The sequence below is a fragment of the Topomyia yanbarensis genome, chromosome 3, assembly GCF_030247195.1.
Source record: "Topomyia yanbarensis strain Yona2022 chromosome 3, ASM3024719v1, whole genome shotgun sequence".
Classification (NCBI taxonomy): Eukaryota; Metazoa; Arthropoda; class Insecta; order Diptera; family Culicidae; genus Topomyia; species Topomyia yanbarensis.
Window position 1 is genome coordinate 369186935 of NC_080672.1, and position 13150 is coordinate 369200084.

Sequence of the window (13150 nt, forward strand, 5' to 3'; positions counted from 1 at the left end):
GTTGACTGAATTCTGAACGATTGTAAAGGGCAGAACTATGAACGACTAGAAGATATATAAATTAAATTTTATTGGATTGGTTTGCTAAGCCAAACCATGTTTCGATTTCATTAATTCTCATCAGCTTAATCAGTGCTCCTTTTCTTGCGGGACATCACACAGGAGTAGAGGTTTGCTCAGAAACACAAATAGTGTTTTCGGTTTTTTGGAGCTGGCGTGATTCCGGCACTAGTTTGGTCCTCTCACTAAATTATTGTATTAATTCCATAACTAATTTAGTTAAATTTTATTACCAATCACTGCATGCTTATTTCGCAACAGATTTAATTGTAAAATAGTTTTCAAACAATTGTCTAAACATAATTAAATCTCAATCATTCAGTTTTTTTACAAATATTACTGCCAAATAAATATTTCACTGGCAAGTTGTTTTGACCGTTGACTCAAGTTGTGCGTCATATTTGGATTTAGTATCTGGCTCAAGACCCAGTCAGTTGGTCTTTTAACTTCTAATCAGAAGAAAACGAAACACAGATACGGCCATAGCGTAATTGGTAAATCGATTGCTTTATACGCAGCATACCTGGGTTCGATTCCCAACCCTGCACATAAGGCCAAAGATTTTTCTAATGAGGTTTTTCTAGTCCGTAAAAGAGGCGAATGACCCGTAGGTTTGAAATCTTCATTCAAAATTTAAAAAAAGATTTCTAAACCCAAAATTTATTTCAGATTTTCACTTTCTTTCGAATTAAACCTAATTCCGGATTATCATTGTTCTAAATTCATTTCCATCGTATATTAACTAGCAACAGTACGAATAAATGCTCCACATCAACATTATGAGAAAATATGAGTGTAAACTGATCGGAAGTGATGCGGACAACAAACACCAACGCAGATATTCATTTTTCAATGTCAGATTACGAAAGTGTGTTCAAATGCTTGATGGGAATATATATAAGCATTCCCGCCAGGGAAAACCAACCGATCAATGGGAATGCTAAGTTAACGAAAATTCCCAGTGCTCAGAGCCGATAATATATTTTAAGAGCTCGTTGAATCATTCAGATTTATTTCATTTTTAATATTTTTTTCCATTTAGAGCAAATTTTACCATTGTGACCACTATTCAGGTTACAAATTAACCGAATCGATTGTAGTTGGAAGTGAGTTATTTATTTGTCCCCATGTGTCGTCCTAGCCGTGCCCTTTTAATGCAACTAAAATGATGATTCATTCTAATATGAAGATCAAGAAAAATCGGCTACTCGTTGGTGCAGAACACTTTTCATCTGTGGGTAACACACGGTAAACGTGCGAGCGACTGGCATCAGCTCACCCATTAGTTGATGAGCGGCTTTACTGCCCATTTTAACCGGTTTTAGTACCCATACGAAACTACGGTGCAGCTGGCGTCGTTTGCCCCATCATTTCCTCTTGAAATGAAAGGCCAATATGTTCGTCAAATCTCGCAAGACTCCGCATTCTAAAAACCGACACAACGGACAATACAATCGTGAACGCGCGTTTGCCAGAGTATACACAAAATTTCATTGAGATTTTTTTGAATCCCACTTGTGCGAGATTTCCACATGGTTATGTATGTGCGTTTGTGTCGCGGGATATGACCACCCTCGGACAGTGAGGGTGGTCATATCACACGGGCCACTGACTGTAGCAAGGAAGGTCGAAGAATAGTCGCATATCATCTGTCCACCCTGGCAGTAATAAAACGGGGATAGTGGCGGTTGCGGAATGCAATGAATGACGGTTACAAACGAAATCAAATTTTCAGAGTTCAGAGCAGACGCGGCGCGGATAGCCAGCTAGCCGTAGAATCTCGTTCCGTTTCGACCTTTTTGTGTAGCCGTCGGCCGTCGTTAACCGGACTCGGATTTATTTTAAACAATATTTTTTTACAACCGCGAAAAACGCGCCTGAATTTTCACGACCAGACCGACTCCCGCGCAGAGAGCTAATGGTGGAGGGAAAATTTGTGCGCCTTGCAAGTAAACGCTGGGAGAGCATTAAACATATAGGGATAGTGTCATTGTACATTTCGAAAGCGGTGGATCAAGTGAACGGAGGCAGATTTCGTAACGAAGTCATCTTTCACTCCAACGACGAGTCGAAGTTCAAGTTCAATAAAAACATTTGGATTTTAGGTGCGGTTTGGTGTTAGTTTGTTACCTGTTGAGTGAAATTCGGTGGTCATTCGGTGAAAAGGCGGAGTGAATAATGGAATACGAGCAGCGTCACTACGAACGGCCGGCGTTTTGGAGAATCCCCAGAGCCAAAACGTTCGATCTACCGTTTAGACAGAAGCGTGTGTCGTTCAACGAGCAGGTGAGTCTTGGTGGGTGCAGACGTATTTGTTGTGTTTCAAAATGGCAACGAAAAAACTAGGTGAGATCCATTTGTGCATGATTTAATCCGAACAGGTGGCGTCCTGGTGGTTGGCTAGACGCTTATTTGACAGCTCGTAAAAGACAGTGGGAGACAGTGGAAGTGAGAAATCATCTTCAAGCTTATGACGCGGAGCAGCAGCTGCCAGTGTTAAGCCAGTCACCGCTAGATCGTCTGGAGGAGACTTTAACTTTATTTCGAAATTCACATAAACTAGCAAATTAGTGAGACACTTCAAAGCTCAATCCAGTAGATGTATTGAGCGCCTTAGATGACGAAACAGTTTTTCTATATTTACGCTTAAAACGTCACTCGCTAGCGTTCATCCGTGCAATATTTTACGTAATCTAACAATAAACAAAACTATTTAACTTTGGCGAAATTCCAACTAGTTTCACTAATGGAAAAGGAAAAATAGACCTTCCTAACATTGGAAAGAGCGGTAGCACATATTGCAATGGGTAAAACAACAATCTTGAAACAGATGATCGCCGGAGAATGATCCTATTTATAAAACCTTCCAATCAAGTTTGGAAGCAACGCAATGAGTCGATGAGCTTCTGTGAGATAAAGTCTGCGTACTAATTATAAGATAAATTTTCATTATTCCGTCGCTGGGCTGGGATAGTGATTTCCTGTTGCACTTGACTATGGAATTTTTGAATTCAACAAGATGGAGAAATGTGTTGATCGAAGCCATATCCATATTGCTATGTAGTAGTACATCGCACCTAGTATCAAACCATTGTCACAATGGAGTCTTCTTTCAATTTAATTTCACTATAATTTGGATTGTCTTTTCGATATAACCAGGCACATGACCAGTGCGCACAACGATAATTACTCTAACGTCGTTTAGTACGCTTTCTCAAGAGATGTTGTCTTCGTCCAGGCTACCGTCGCTGCTGGTGTTTTTGGTTGGCTGCGTCATTCTTTTTTGAGTTTCATTCTTGGTACTACTTGGACTCGTCTAAATGGCAGATAATGGTATTTGTTTAGCATTAACGACAATTGCAGGATTTTGTCATACTGTGCTGACCATTAACCGCACCTTAATTTATCCAATCTGATCTTCCCGAATAAATCGAATTGAATTGAAAACCTGAAAAAATTACCAACGAATCCCATGAAAGAAAAAAATGTGCGCGAGGCAATAATTTACCCACAATTGTATCACCCAGCTGTCACAAATACTCAGACGAACGCATACACAGATAGACATACGACTAGCACATAACAATTGTACACTAGTACTAACTACTGCAATTATTACTACACTAACACTAATAGGCTTCTATTAGAATATTTATTTAATTGTGTATCGTTAGTTGGGGTTGGCGCAAAGTATGAAAAAAACACTAATAATTCATTTATTTATTTCTTGACGCAGGTGCCAATACCTTATTTAAGCCTTTTTTGGTGGTCTTCAGCGGGGAAAACCGATCGAAATGGTAGGTGAAGCAAAAGCAATTTTGTGGAAAGAAATTTCCCCTAGAGGCGAGATTCGAACCCGCAACCTTCGAGATTCCGGCCCAATGCTCTAACCCTTATGCTAACCCTGGGATATTATGACGTCCCAGAAAGAACATATAATTATCGCACTAGCGGCAGTGATCGTACGCTGCCTGCAAAGCGAGATCACACACAAGCGTAGCTAGCACCTAACACATTTGATCTATTGAATTTCCCTGCTCGATACCAACAAAGTCTTAAATAAGGTATTGGCACTAATGTCAAAAAAATAAATAAATGAATAATTAGTTTAATTCGAACGGCGGGTTCGCTCCCGTCATACCTCTGATAACTGGTCAAGGGACTAGAAACCGACTGTCTTCATTAGCTCTGTCACCCACCAAAGTACAAGAGTAATGATATAAATTAGACACCAGACGACAATAGTACCTGCTTTCATTAGTTTACCACCGGGGTGTTTTCATGTTTGAGAGACCGTGTATGTGTGGATGATCCGCGAAGGTCTTAAGCGTTTGTATATTAACGTGCTGTATGCTAAAAGAAAGTGAGACACCCCATATCACCAGAGTTCCCGGTATTGGTGTCATGTGTTGTCTAGTGGATATGAGCGACATTTATTATAGATTGGCCCAACTAGGTTAACGTTCTGCCTGAGTCTAGGCTGCTGTGACCGAGGGCATAGACTTCCGGACGAGACCGAGTCACGATTGCGCGAGCGGTGGGTTGATGCTTGAGACCGCTTTTGTAAGTTCATAGGTACAACGTTCACTTAATTACCGGGATGTTTCAATATTGGCGAGACCGCGGACGTAGGTATGTGTAGATGATTGCAATAGCATGTTCGCGTTAGTGACCAGGTTTGTGTTATCGCGAAAGTCACGAGCGTTTGTACGTATATGAGAAAATTTTCAGTAAATTGTGTTAGTATAGTGTTAGTATAAATTTAATTTAGGATATAGTAATTAAACTAATCATAACATACCGAATAAATAAAAAAAGATACAAAGAGATTCATTAAAAGTGTATAATTTGACAGATACTATTTTTGGTATACATGAGCAGTGGAAAAGCAAACTAATAGAAGTACAACAAAAACAGACTAATGAAGTAGTAATCAAACTACTTTAATTCGTCTAAATGCCAGTAAAGGATGTTCATTGACCATTAAGTTAGAATTTCATCATGCTATGCTGACCGAGATTGGATGATTCACGTGCGTCGGTAAATTAATTGTTCTTTAATTTATCCAATCCGATCTTTCCAAATGAATACAATCGAATGCACAAATTGAACACCGGAAGGATTAGCCACTATTCTATCATATACGCCAGTTCTGCATCCATTCCCAGCTGACCCAGCTGTCACAAATACTCAGACGAACACAAACACAGATAGACATACGACTAGCACATAACAATTGTACACTTGTATTAAAAACTACAATCATTACAAAACGACCACTAAACGATTTTTAGTTACACATTTACTCTATTAATTTTATTAAAATAGTAGACCGATAAATGGGTACACAATGACCCCCACTGTGAGTTCTATCCACCAACAATACCATTAAACTGTGGACCAATGTCAGCAAACACGGCCCACAGCAAAAGACCATCCACGTTAACCCGCTAGGCTGCAACGCCAGTGCGCACATGCTAATGGTTGACTACTAATGCTGGCGCAGAGTATGAAAAAACACAAAATATAAAAAGGCCCATAGGCCCTCTCGGTCTCCTCGATGCGCCACTATCGAGGCGTAATATAATAACCATCTTATAGCAATTGTCTGTCAGAGGTTCTTTAGCACTGATGTACGCAATATGCTGAATGATTGTTTGCAATACCGTCAAACCTCTCAACCTAGAGGAGGGGTCTTCAAATTTTGGAATGTTAAATCAAAAATGACCTCGATCAAGAAGTTTCAACATCGAGGAACTCTGATGATGTCATCACATATTCCCAACAGTATCATGATCACCGCCGCAGCCTTCTATTCCTCCCAATTAACCTATCGACCCTCAATGTCTCCCATAAGCAGACCGTAACCTCTCCCTCTCATCGATTGGGCCAAATCTCTCTCATTATCTATTTTAGGTCCAGTGGACTGCGCTCAAGGCTTGAGATAATTATCACTGTTTGCCACATTACCTAACTCAGTCGCCGCCAGACTTTGGCAGTGGGTAGAAGCTACGGAGAGGGCGTGTTGATGTCTGGCTCAAAGCCTATCGGCAGATGCTAACGACAAATCCAGATGTTCATAAAAAAAACCCTTGAAAAAGGAAAAAACAAAGACAAGGAATGTATAAATTCCATCAACGCCAGCCAATGTATTGCGGCTTTGCCACATAACCGAAACCAAGGCTCCAGAGCGGCGTAAGACCGCTGAGGGTCCACCGGGCGAGAAGGCAGCCGACCCGCTGTAGGAAGCGGCAGCTCCTGGCAAGCAAACCTTTGATCCACCCTTTGGTCGAATTACTCAAACTATAAGATGACAGAGATGAGGGCTTGCCCAAGCTCCTACTCCTGGTATGGAAGTCCCAGAGTGGGTGCTTAAGGCCTTAGTTCCGGGTCCCAGAGCGTTGTAGAAGTAGGGGGCAATCGTGCCATACGACGGGGTCCTTCACGAGGGGCAGTTATCTTTTGTCGTGACTAACGACTTACCTTTCAATTTAGGGGCCCCTTTTCAAAATCTCGGAAGAAAAACGATGTAAGATTTTGAACGCTTATATCTTTTGTTGTACTGAATGGATTTAATCAATTTCTTCGGCATTTTGTCGAAAATATTTGTACCAATGTTGTATTAAATTTTGGAATATGTAGGACATTCATTACCAACGGAAAAATAATGTTTTGAAAAATCTTTCGAAAATGACTCGGAAAAGTGAAAATTTTCAGCCCATCCCACACAGAGCCGTCAATATGGTGCACCAACCGAACAATAAAATGATGAAAAGTTTTAAATATAGGTCCACTACATGTTTGTTCCTATGATTATTAGTATTGGGTTGCTTGACTAGAGTAGTTGGTGGGGGAAAGCCGGCATATTCGTTTTGGTTATGCCATTAGAAACCGGACGGAAAGGAAAGGCTCATGCACGGCACGAGAACGAGCGAGAAAGCGATAGTAGTGCATATTAGCGAAAGCGTTACGTACATTTTGAACCTTAACAACAGGTTTTTACAAATCTTTCCAAGAAAATCAGTGAATGTGGCAACTCTACCACTAAGCGAAAGCTACACCAAAACGAATGATGAAAATATTTTCATTTATCGCAGAAAAGGAGGGCCTTTCATCTGCATCGAAAAGTTAATAAATAGGAACGCCTTGATGCAAAGCGTGCTCATTCGGTGTGAGCTGCGAAAGGGGAATAATCATATGTGTGTACGCAGTAAAAACAATCGTCGGCAAAGGTTTGAATTGTTTCAAAAGATTCTCGTCTTGTATCAACATTGTTATCTATAAACCGTCCTTATTAGGACGAATGAAAAATGGAAAAAGATTGGTTGGTAATGTATATGACATAACAGGGGTGTCGTGACCACACTTCGAAGTTATTTTAAATCTTGCAAAGCATAAATTGAATGAAATGACAAATTCTCAGGTCAACGCGGCAATAACTTTGCAATTTATAGAACAATTTTATATTTTTAGTTATCATATATTAACTGTCATCTCTTCCAAGCAACTAAACCCTCTGCTACCAACCCCGTGGTTTTGCAGGGTTAAGGAGAATTATTGTAAAATGTACATTGTCTGCTTGTTGAAATCATTATATGAAATTATTGACCTGTATTCAATGCGGAGAACTCGGTAATAAAATTGTTTTACTGAATATACTAACGAACGGGATCCCCAGGAAAATTTCGCTGAGCCCGGTGAATCGAACTTAATGCGTAAAATTTAGCCATTTGAAAGAGATACAAGCAGAATTTTATGAATATGATCATCGCGGCTATTTCCCGGACATTATTCGCCCCTAGTTTTTCGCTAAGCGTGTTCATTTCTGTACGCTAGGAAAAAGATTCCGATGGTTGTTTCAAGAGACTTTAACATTGATATTTCAAAGCAAGAAAATATGAAATTTGTTCATTTCATGAATGAATGTCTCAACGAACTTAGAATCCAGCGCATCCCCTATCAACGCAGACGCCAACAATAAAGGTTCTTTTCAGAACCACCATAATTATTATAAATAACTTGAAGCATTCCCGCATATTTCATAGAGTATCATTCGATTTGAATTACAAGTCAAACGAGTAGTCACGACACTCCGGTTATGTCCTAGACATTACCCACCCATCTTTTTAAGACACACGGTGACCCAATTTGGAAATGGACGTAGCGGTAGCTTTCCAGTCAATAGCGTTTATTTTAGCCAAACTTATTTAGCGAGGGCCGTAGTGATGGCACCACTAAGACGTCTTGCACTCTGTACCGTCGAAGTCCAACTATCTCATATCTTTCTCTCCTCGTAGCCTCCTAGCCAACTCCAACTCCCGCTCACTATCTCTCTCACTCTCCCTATTTCCGTTTCATTTTCCGCGCCAATCCACGGTATATTTCACCCTGCTATCTGATCCACATCTCTTCTTTACCGACCGCCCTCTTTAAATTCACCCTTTACTCCTTACGCTAACTTTTCACAATATATTACTACAGTAGTAGTACTGTTCACACATCTTGAAAAAAACTAAATATATGAGCTTGCCTAATCCTAGTTTTCCATTCTAAGTTTATAATTGATTCACTCTAGAATACCATCATTTTTAACATCCTAACGCACATTTTGTACTAATAAATAAAAAATCGATTTTTTTTTCAATTCTACAACGGTGTAACCCCTTAATAGCAAGCTATCGAAAAAAATGGCCTGGAAAAACAGACAACATTTATGGCGCTCAGTTTGGTTTGGCTTAACGCAGGCAGATATCCATCGGAGGAGCATCGGAGAAAGTTTTGAATGGTCCAAATTATTGCTGGTTTGATAGGCATCCTTCTAGTTACTCAAATCCGAAAAGCGCGATATTTAAGGTTAATATTGAATAGACACTATTCAAATAACTTCTCAAAAAGATCGAGCTCAACACACAGTCATTATAATTGAATTCAGCTTAGGAAAACGCCTAAATATAGACAAACTACAGAACCTTAACTTACACGTTAGTTCGAGGTAAGCGTTCTGTATTTCCAGTGAAACGCTTATAGAATAATGATATTAGATCGCACAATCAAAGGGGTGCAATGTGCAAATGACTCAATCCCCTGTGTACGTTGGGTTGGAATAACGAAATGCAGGAGAAAATTTACAATACGGCGTAGGTAACGAAGAGAAATTTCTGTCTGTCTTCCGTTGATCCTCCGGAAATCTCGTTAATGGCTTCACAAACGAGCAATCGCTGGTGATTAAAGACGATTTCGCTGAAGTTTCAAACCTTGGTACCCCAGCGATTTAGCGCAAATGCCGGAAATTGTATTAGCTTTTGAATTCTTGGCGTAATATTCCATCGTGTTTCGATCTGTGCTGAAAATTATTGGAAATGGCTTCAATGAAAAAAATTAATATTAAAAAAAAATACTTTATATATAACATAATTGACATATGATACTTACAATTTGAATTGAATTATGGTACCATTTACTAAATATGTAAATGAATTTCAAAAATCTACTTCTTTTTGTTTAAAGTTTACTAATAAAAACGTTTTTAATCCACCTAACAGTGTGATGAGACATTTCTTATAACTCTTATCACTCTCTTCGGATATTATATCGTTTGAGAACATTTAGAACTTGATGCTTCGCGATGTTTTTGATAACACATACTACATGGGATAGTGGCAGGACTCAGAGAATCGCTCAAATCAGCATAGGACAACATCAGTGCTAGTAATCTCAAACCAAATCAATGGGAAAGCGAAAAAATGGCCCATAAAATAGACATACCAACGAATTATTGTTAATGCTCTGTTAATAAAATATCTAAATTGTGGTGGGAAAACTGAATTTTCCTAAAGGGGTTATATATTGTACTGAGCCAAAAAAATCGATTTTTTTTAATCGATTTGAAGTTTATTCTTTACTCAAATTTCCAACGCGACTGAGAACTAAGAAATCAACGCTTTTTCTTGAAAAGGGCGATACTAGCAGTGATATCATTCAAAGAAAATAAACAGTGAATATTTACAGACTTGGTTTTATTTCATATTTAAGAACTATTGTGTTTTTACATCCTAGATTACATGATTCAGTGATCGAAACCCAAAACTTCATAAAGTATTTGAAATTATTAAATTAAAAGTTGTTTTTGCTATTGAAATTGACAAAATGATAGTATCGCCCCTTTGGCGATTGTTTACTTTTTCGGTCTCACCTATCAGCATTGAAGTATCGCCCTTACGGTTTTTTTTACAATAACTACCGTTCTACACCTCCGATTTCGTCCGTATTTTTTTTTTTTTCAATAGCGATCATTGTTACTATTTACAGCTGGTATCAGCTTGATAATCCTAAAAAAATACGAAAATAACAGTTTCGCCTCTAAACTGCTAGCAAAAAAAGTATCGCCCTGTTTGTTTGCATGGAGCGTGGAGGGCGAAACTTTAAATAAACAAACAAAAATACAGTTTCGCCCGTTGTATTTTTTTGCTGTAGTTTAAGAAAGCAATATCGTAGAATCAAATTTTTTAGGTTAATTTGTTGCGTTTCAAAGCCCTCATTCGCATGTATGAAAAAAGCCATATGTTTACATTTGTAAGTATCGCCCTTTTCACAAAAAAGCGTTGAAATGAAATCGCAGCTTCTGATATCACGCTATCTCTGAAGTGCATGCGTGCATAGTTCCAAATTTTACTTTGACATCGACTTTTTCTAAAGGTGACTTCCCAGTAGTATCCTTGATTTGAATTATTATCGCTAATCCTAATGTCAACGAACAAATAAAAACCTCTCGAAAACGAACCGTTTGGGAAAATCATCATCATTACTGGAATTTTCATTTTCACGAAACTTTTCGATAACCTTCCGTCACTTGCGTTAATGCACTGGGTGCACAGTGCTCTGAAAATCTAGCGAAATCGTCTTAGGGCACCAGCGGGTCTAATTCAGAGCTGTTCTGCGCGACGAGTTTAATCTGTAAAGAATACTAAAAATTAATTTCTATTCCATAATTTTCAGTTCAGCAATTCGAGAGATCGTGCTCACCGCAAGCCATGAAAAATAGACTACGTTGTGAAGCGATGGTCACTATTTATTAAAAAATCGCGGTTAAATAAAAAATAAAACTATTAAAAAAATTCAAATAGTTTATAATTTTCACAAACTTATTAGGAAAAATTGCTTTCGTAATATTGTGTACGAAAAAAGCTGAAAATTTCAGTATTTTCTCTATCTGCAACATATAAACCCTTAAGTATACCAATTAATTGGTATACGAATTTGAATAGGCTCGCCAAATTTTGGAAGAAGTCTATAAAATAACCCTTTGAAAACTACCTAAAAATTGTTGTAGTTCGATGCAATAAAAAAATCCCCAAAAATGAAATGTATCTATTAATGTGAAACACAGTGAATAATACATACAATAAAGACCCATCTCATGGCGTATTTTAGACTGACAAAATGGGGACATTGACTAAATCGGGCAATTTTTTTTTCTTTATAATAAACTGAAGCTTTTAAAATATTCTTCCCGTCCCTTGATGTAGTCTGATAACTATTTCTGATTATGATGAACTTTTTATTTTTGCATATTTCCATCTTCATGATAAGGAAAACATGCTCAAGAAAGGATTTAATCGAATTCAGTCTTGTTCGTCTGCTAGAGCCCATCAAACATATGTTCATATTTGGCTGATAAAATCTTGGTTTCAATGTATTATAATAGATATTCAGCATTCGAAGAAGTTTCTTGTGAACGAGTGTAGAACGACTATGTTTCTACTTGCTTGCCAGAAATTCGGTTTGGTGAAAATCGATCATACTGTCCAAACGGCATAATTCCGAAACCGTAATTTTTGAAGTTTTAAAATTATGCAGAATTATTTTTTCAGAAAATAGTGACAGAGTTCGTGTCTTTAGCGAAATTTTTGAGACTTTATTGTAGTCATGAATATTAACCTGAGAAAATTCACCATAAATACTTCTTGGACGATATACCGTCAACATTATTTTATCAAATGATGCGCTGTTTAACGTTTGTAAAACTCATCGAAGATACTAAACCTCCGAAATTGGCGGTTTCAAAATGATGCTATCTTGACCTTAAATTACTGTTTTTGAACATTTGACCTATACATATAATTGGTCATATAACAAAAATAAATACTCATCAAAATCGATCAGGAACTGCTAGAGTCGAATGGAAATCGTCATTTTTCATAAATTTGTCTCTACATTCGGAAAGTGTTATCCTCGTTATTAATCATATTACGTTTTCGTTTCAACTCGACGCATTCCCAAAAAAAACCTGTTTTAATCCACCTAGTGGTGCAATTGTGCTTGTCTCATTTGTCCAGACTACGATTCCATGGCTGGTTATGTTCAATGCAATGGTGGAAATGAATATTACATGTTCAGTACGATTTGCACATACATTCAATGGATCGACAGCCACGATCTTGAGATACTATGTGAAACTGAAACATCGCTTGAAACCAGCGGCAGATCATGGAGAAAGATCCGGGAGGTCCAGGTCCTGCCGAAATTTTTCAACTTGTTAAGAAATTTTTAAACTAGTTTTAATTTTAAAGTGGCAACCCCTCACCGCATACCCCCCTCGGGCCGGTATGATTGAAGAATTTTAGATTGATTGCATAACCTTTCTATATGAGAAAGGCAAAAATGTACCAAAGTCTAAAAAAGTCAATTTTTGTCAAACATCTCAATGTTTCATGCATTTTAAAGTCATTTGTCATCAAAAATTAAAATTTGATTTTGAAAATTTTTCATTTCAGTTTATATGGGAATTTGCTGCGTGATTGCACTCTTCAACTCGTAACCCCGGAACCGCAAGTCCAATCAATAAAAAATTCAATAGCAACCGATGGGAAGGTTGTACCTTTCATTTGAGACTAACTTTGTGCAAATCGGTCCAGCCATCTCTGAGAAACAGAGGTCACATTTTATTCCACATACACACATACACACAGACATTTGCCGATCTCGACGAACTCAGTCGATTGGCATATGACACTCGGCCCTCCGGGTCGGGATTAGATTGACGAATTTTAGAGTGAATGAGAAAGGCAAAAACATTTTTAGCAAATGTTGA

The 13150-nt window shown here is 38.1% G+C and overlaps 1 protein-coding gene across 1 annotated transcript in view; it reads left to right on the plus strand.

Moving 5' to 3' along the window:
* The first annotated feature begins 2048 nt into the window (after positions 1 to 2048).
* Positions 2049 to 13150, plus strand: part of LOC131693261 (PDZ and LIM domain protein 3) — a 115533-nt gene continuing 104431 nt past the window's right edge. The window contains exon 1 of the mRNA XM_058980955.1: positions 2049 to 2346. Coding sequence (XP_058836938.1) covers positions 2239 to 2346 — 108 coding nt within the window. The 5' untranslated portion in view covers positions 2049 to 2238. The remainder of the gene's footprint in view (positions 2347 to 13150) is intronic.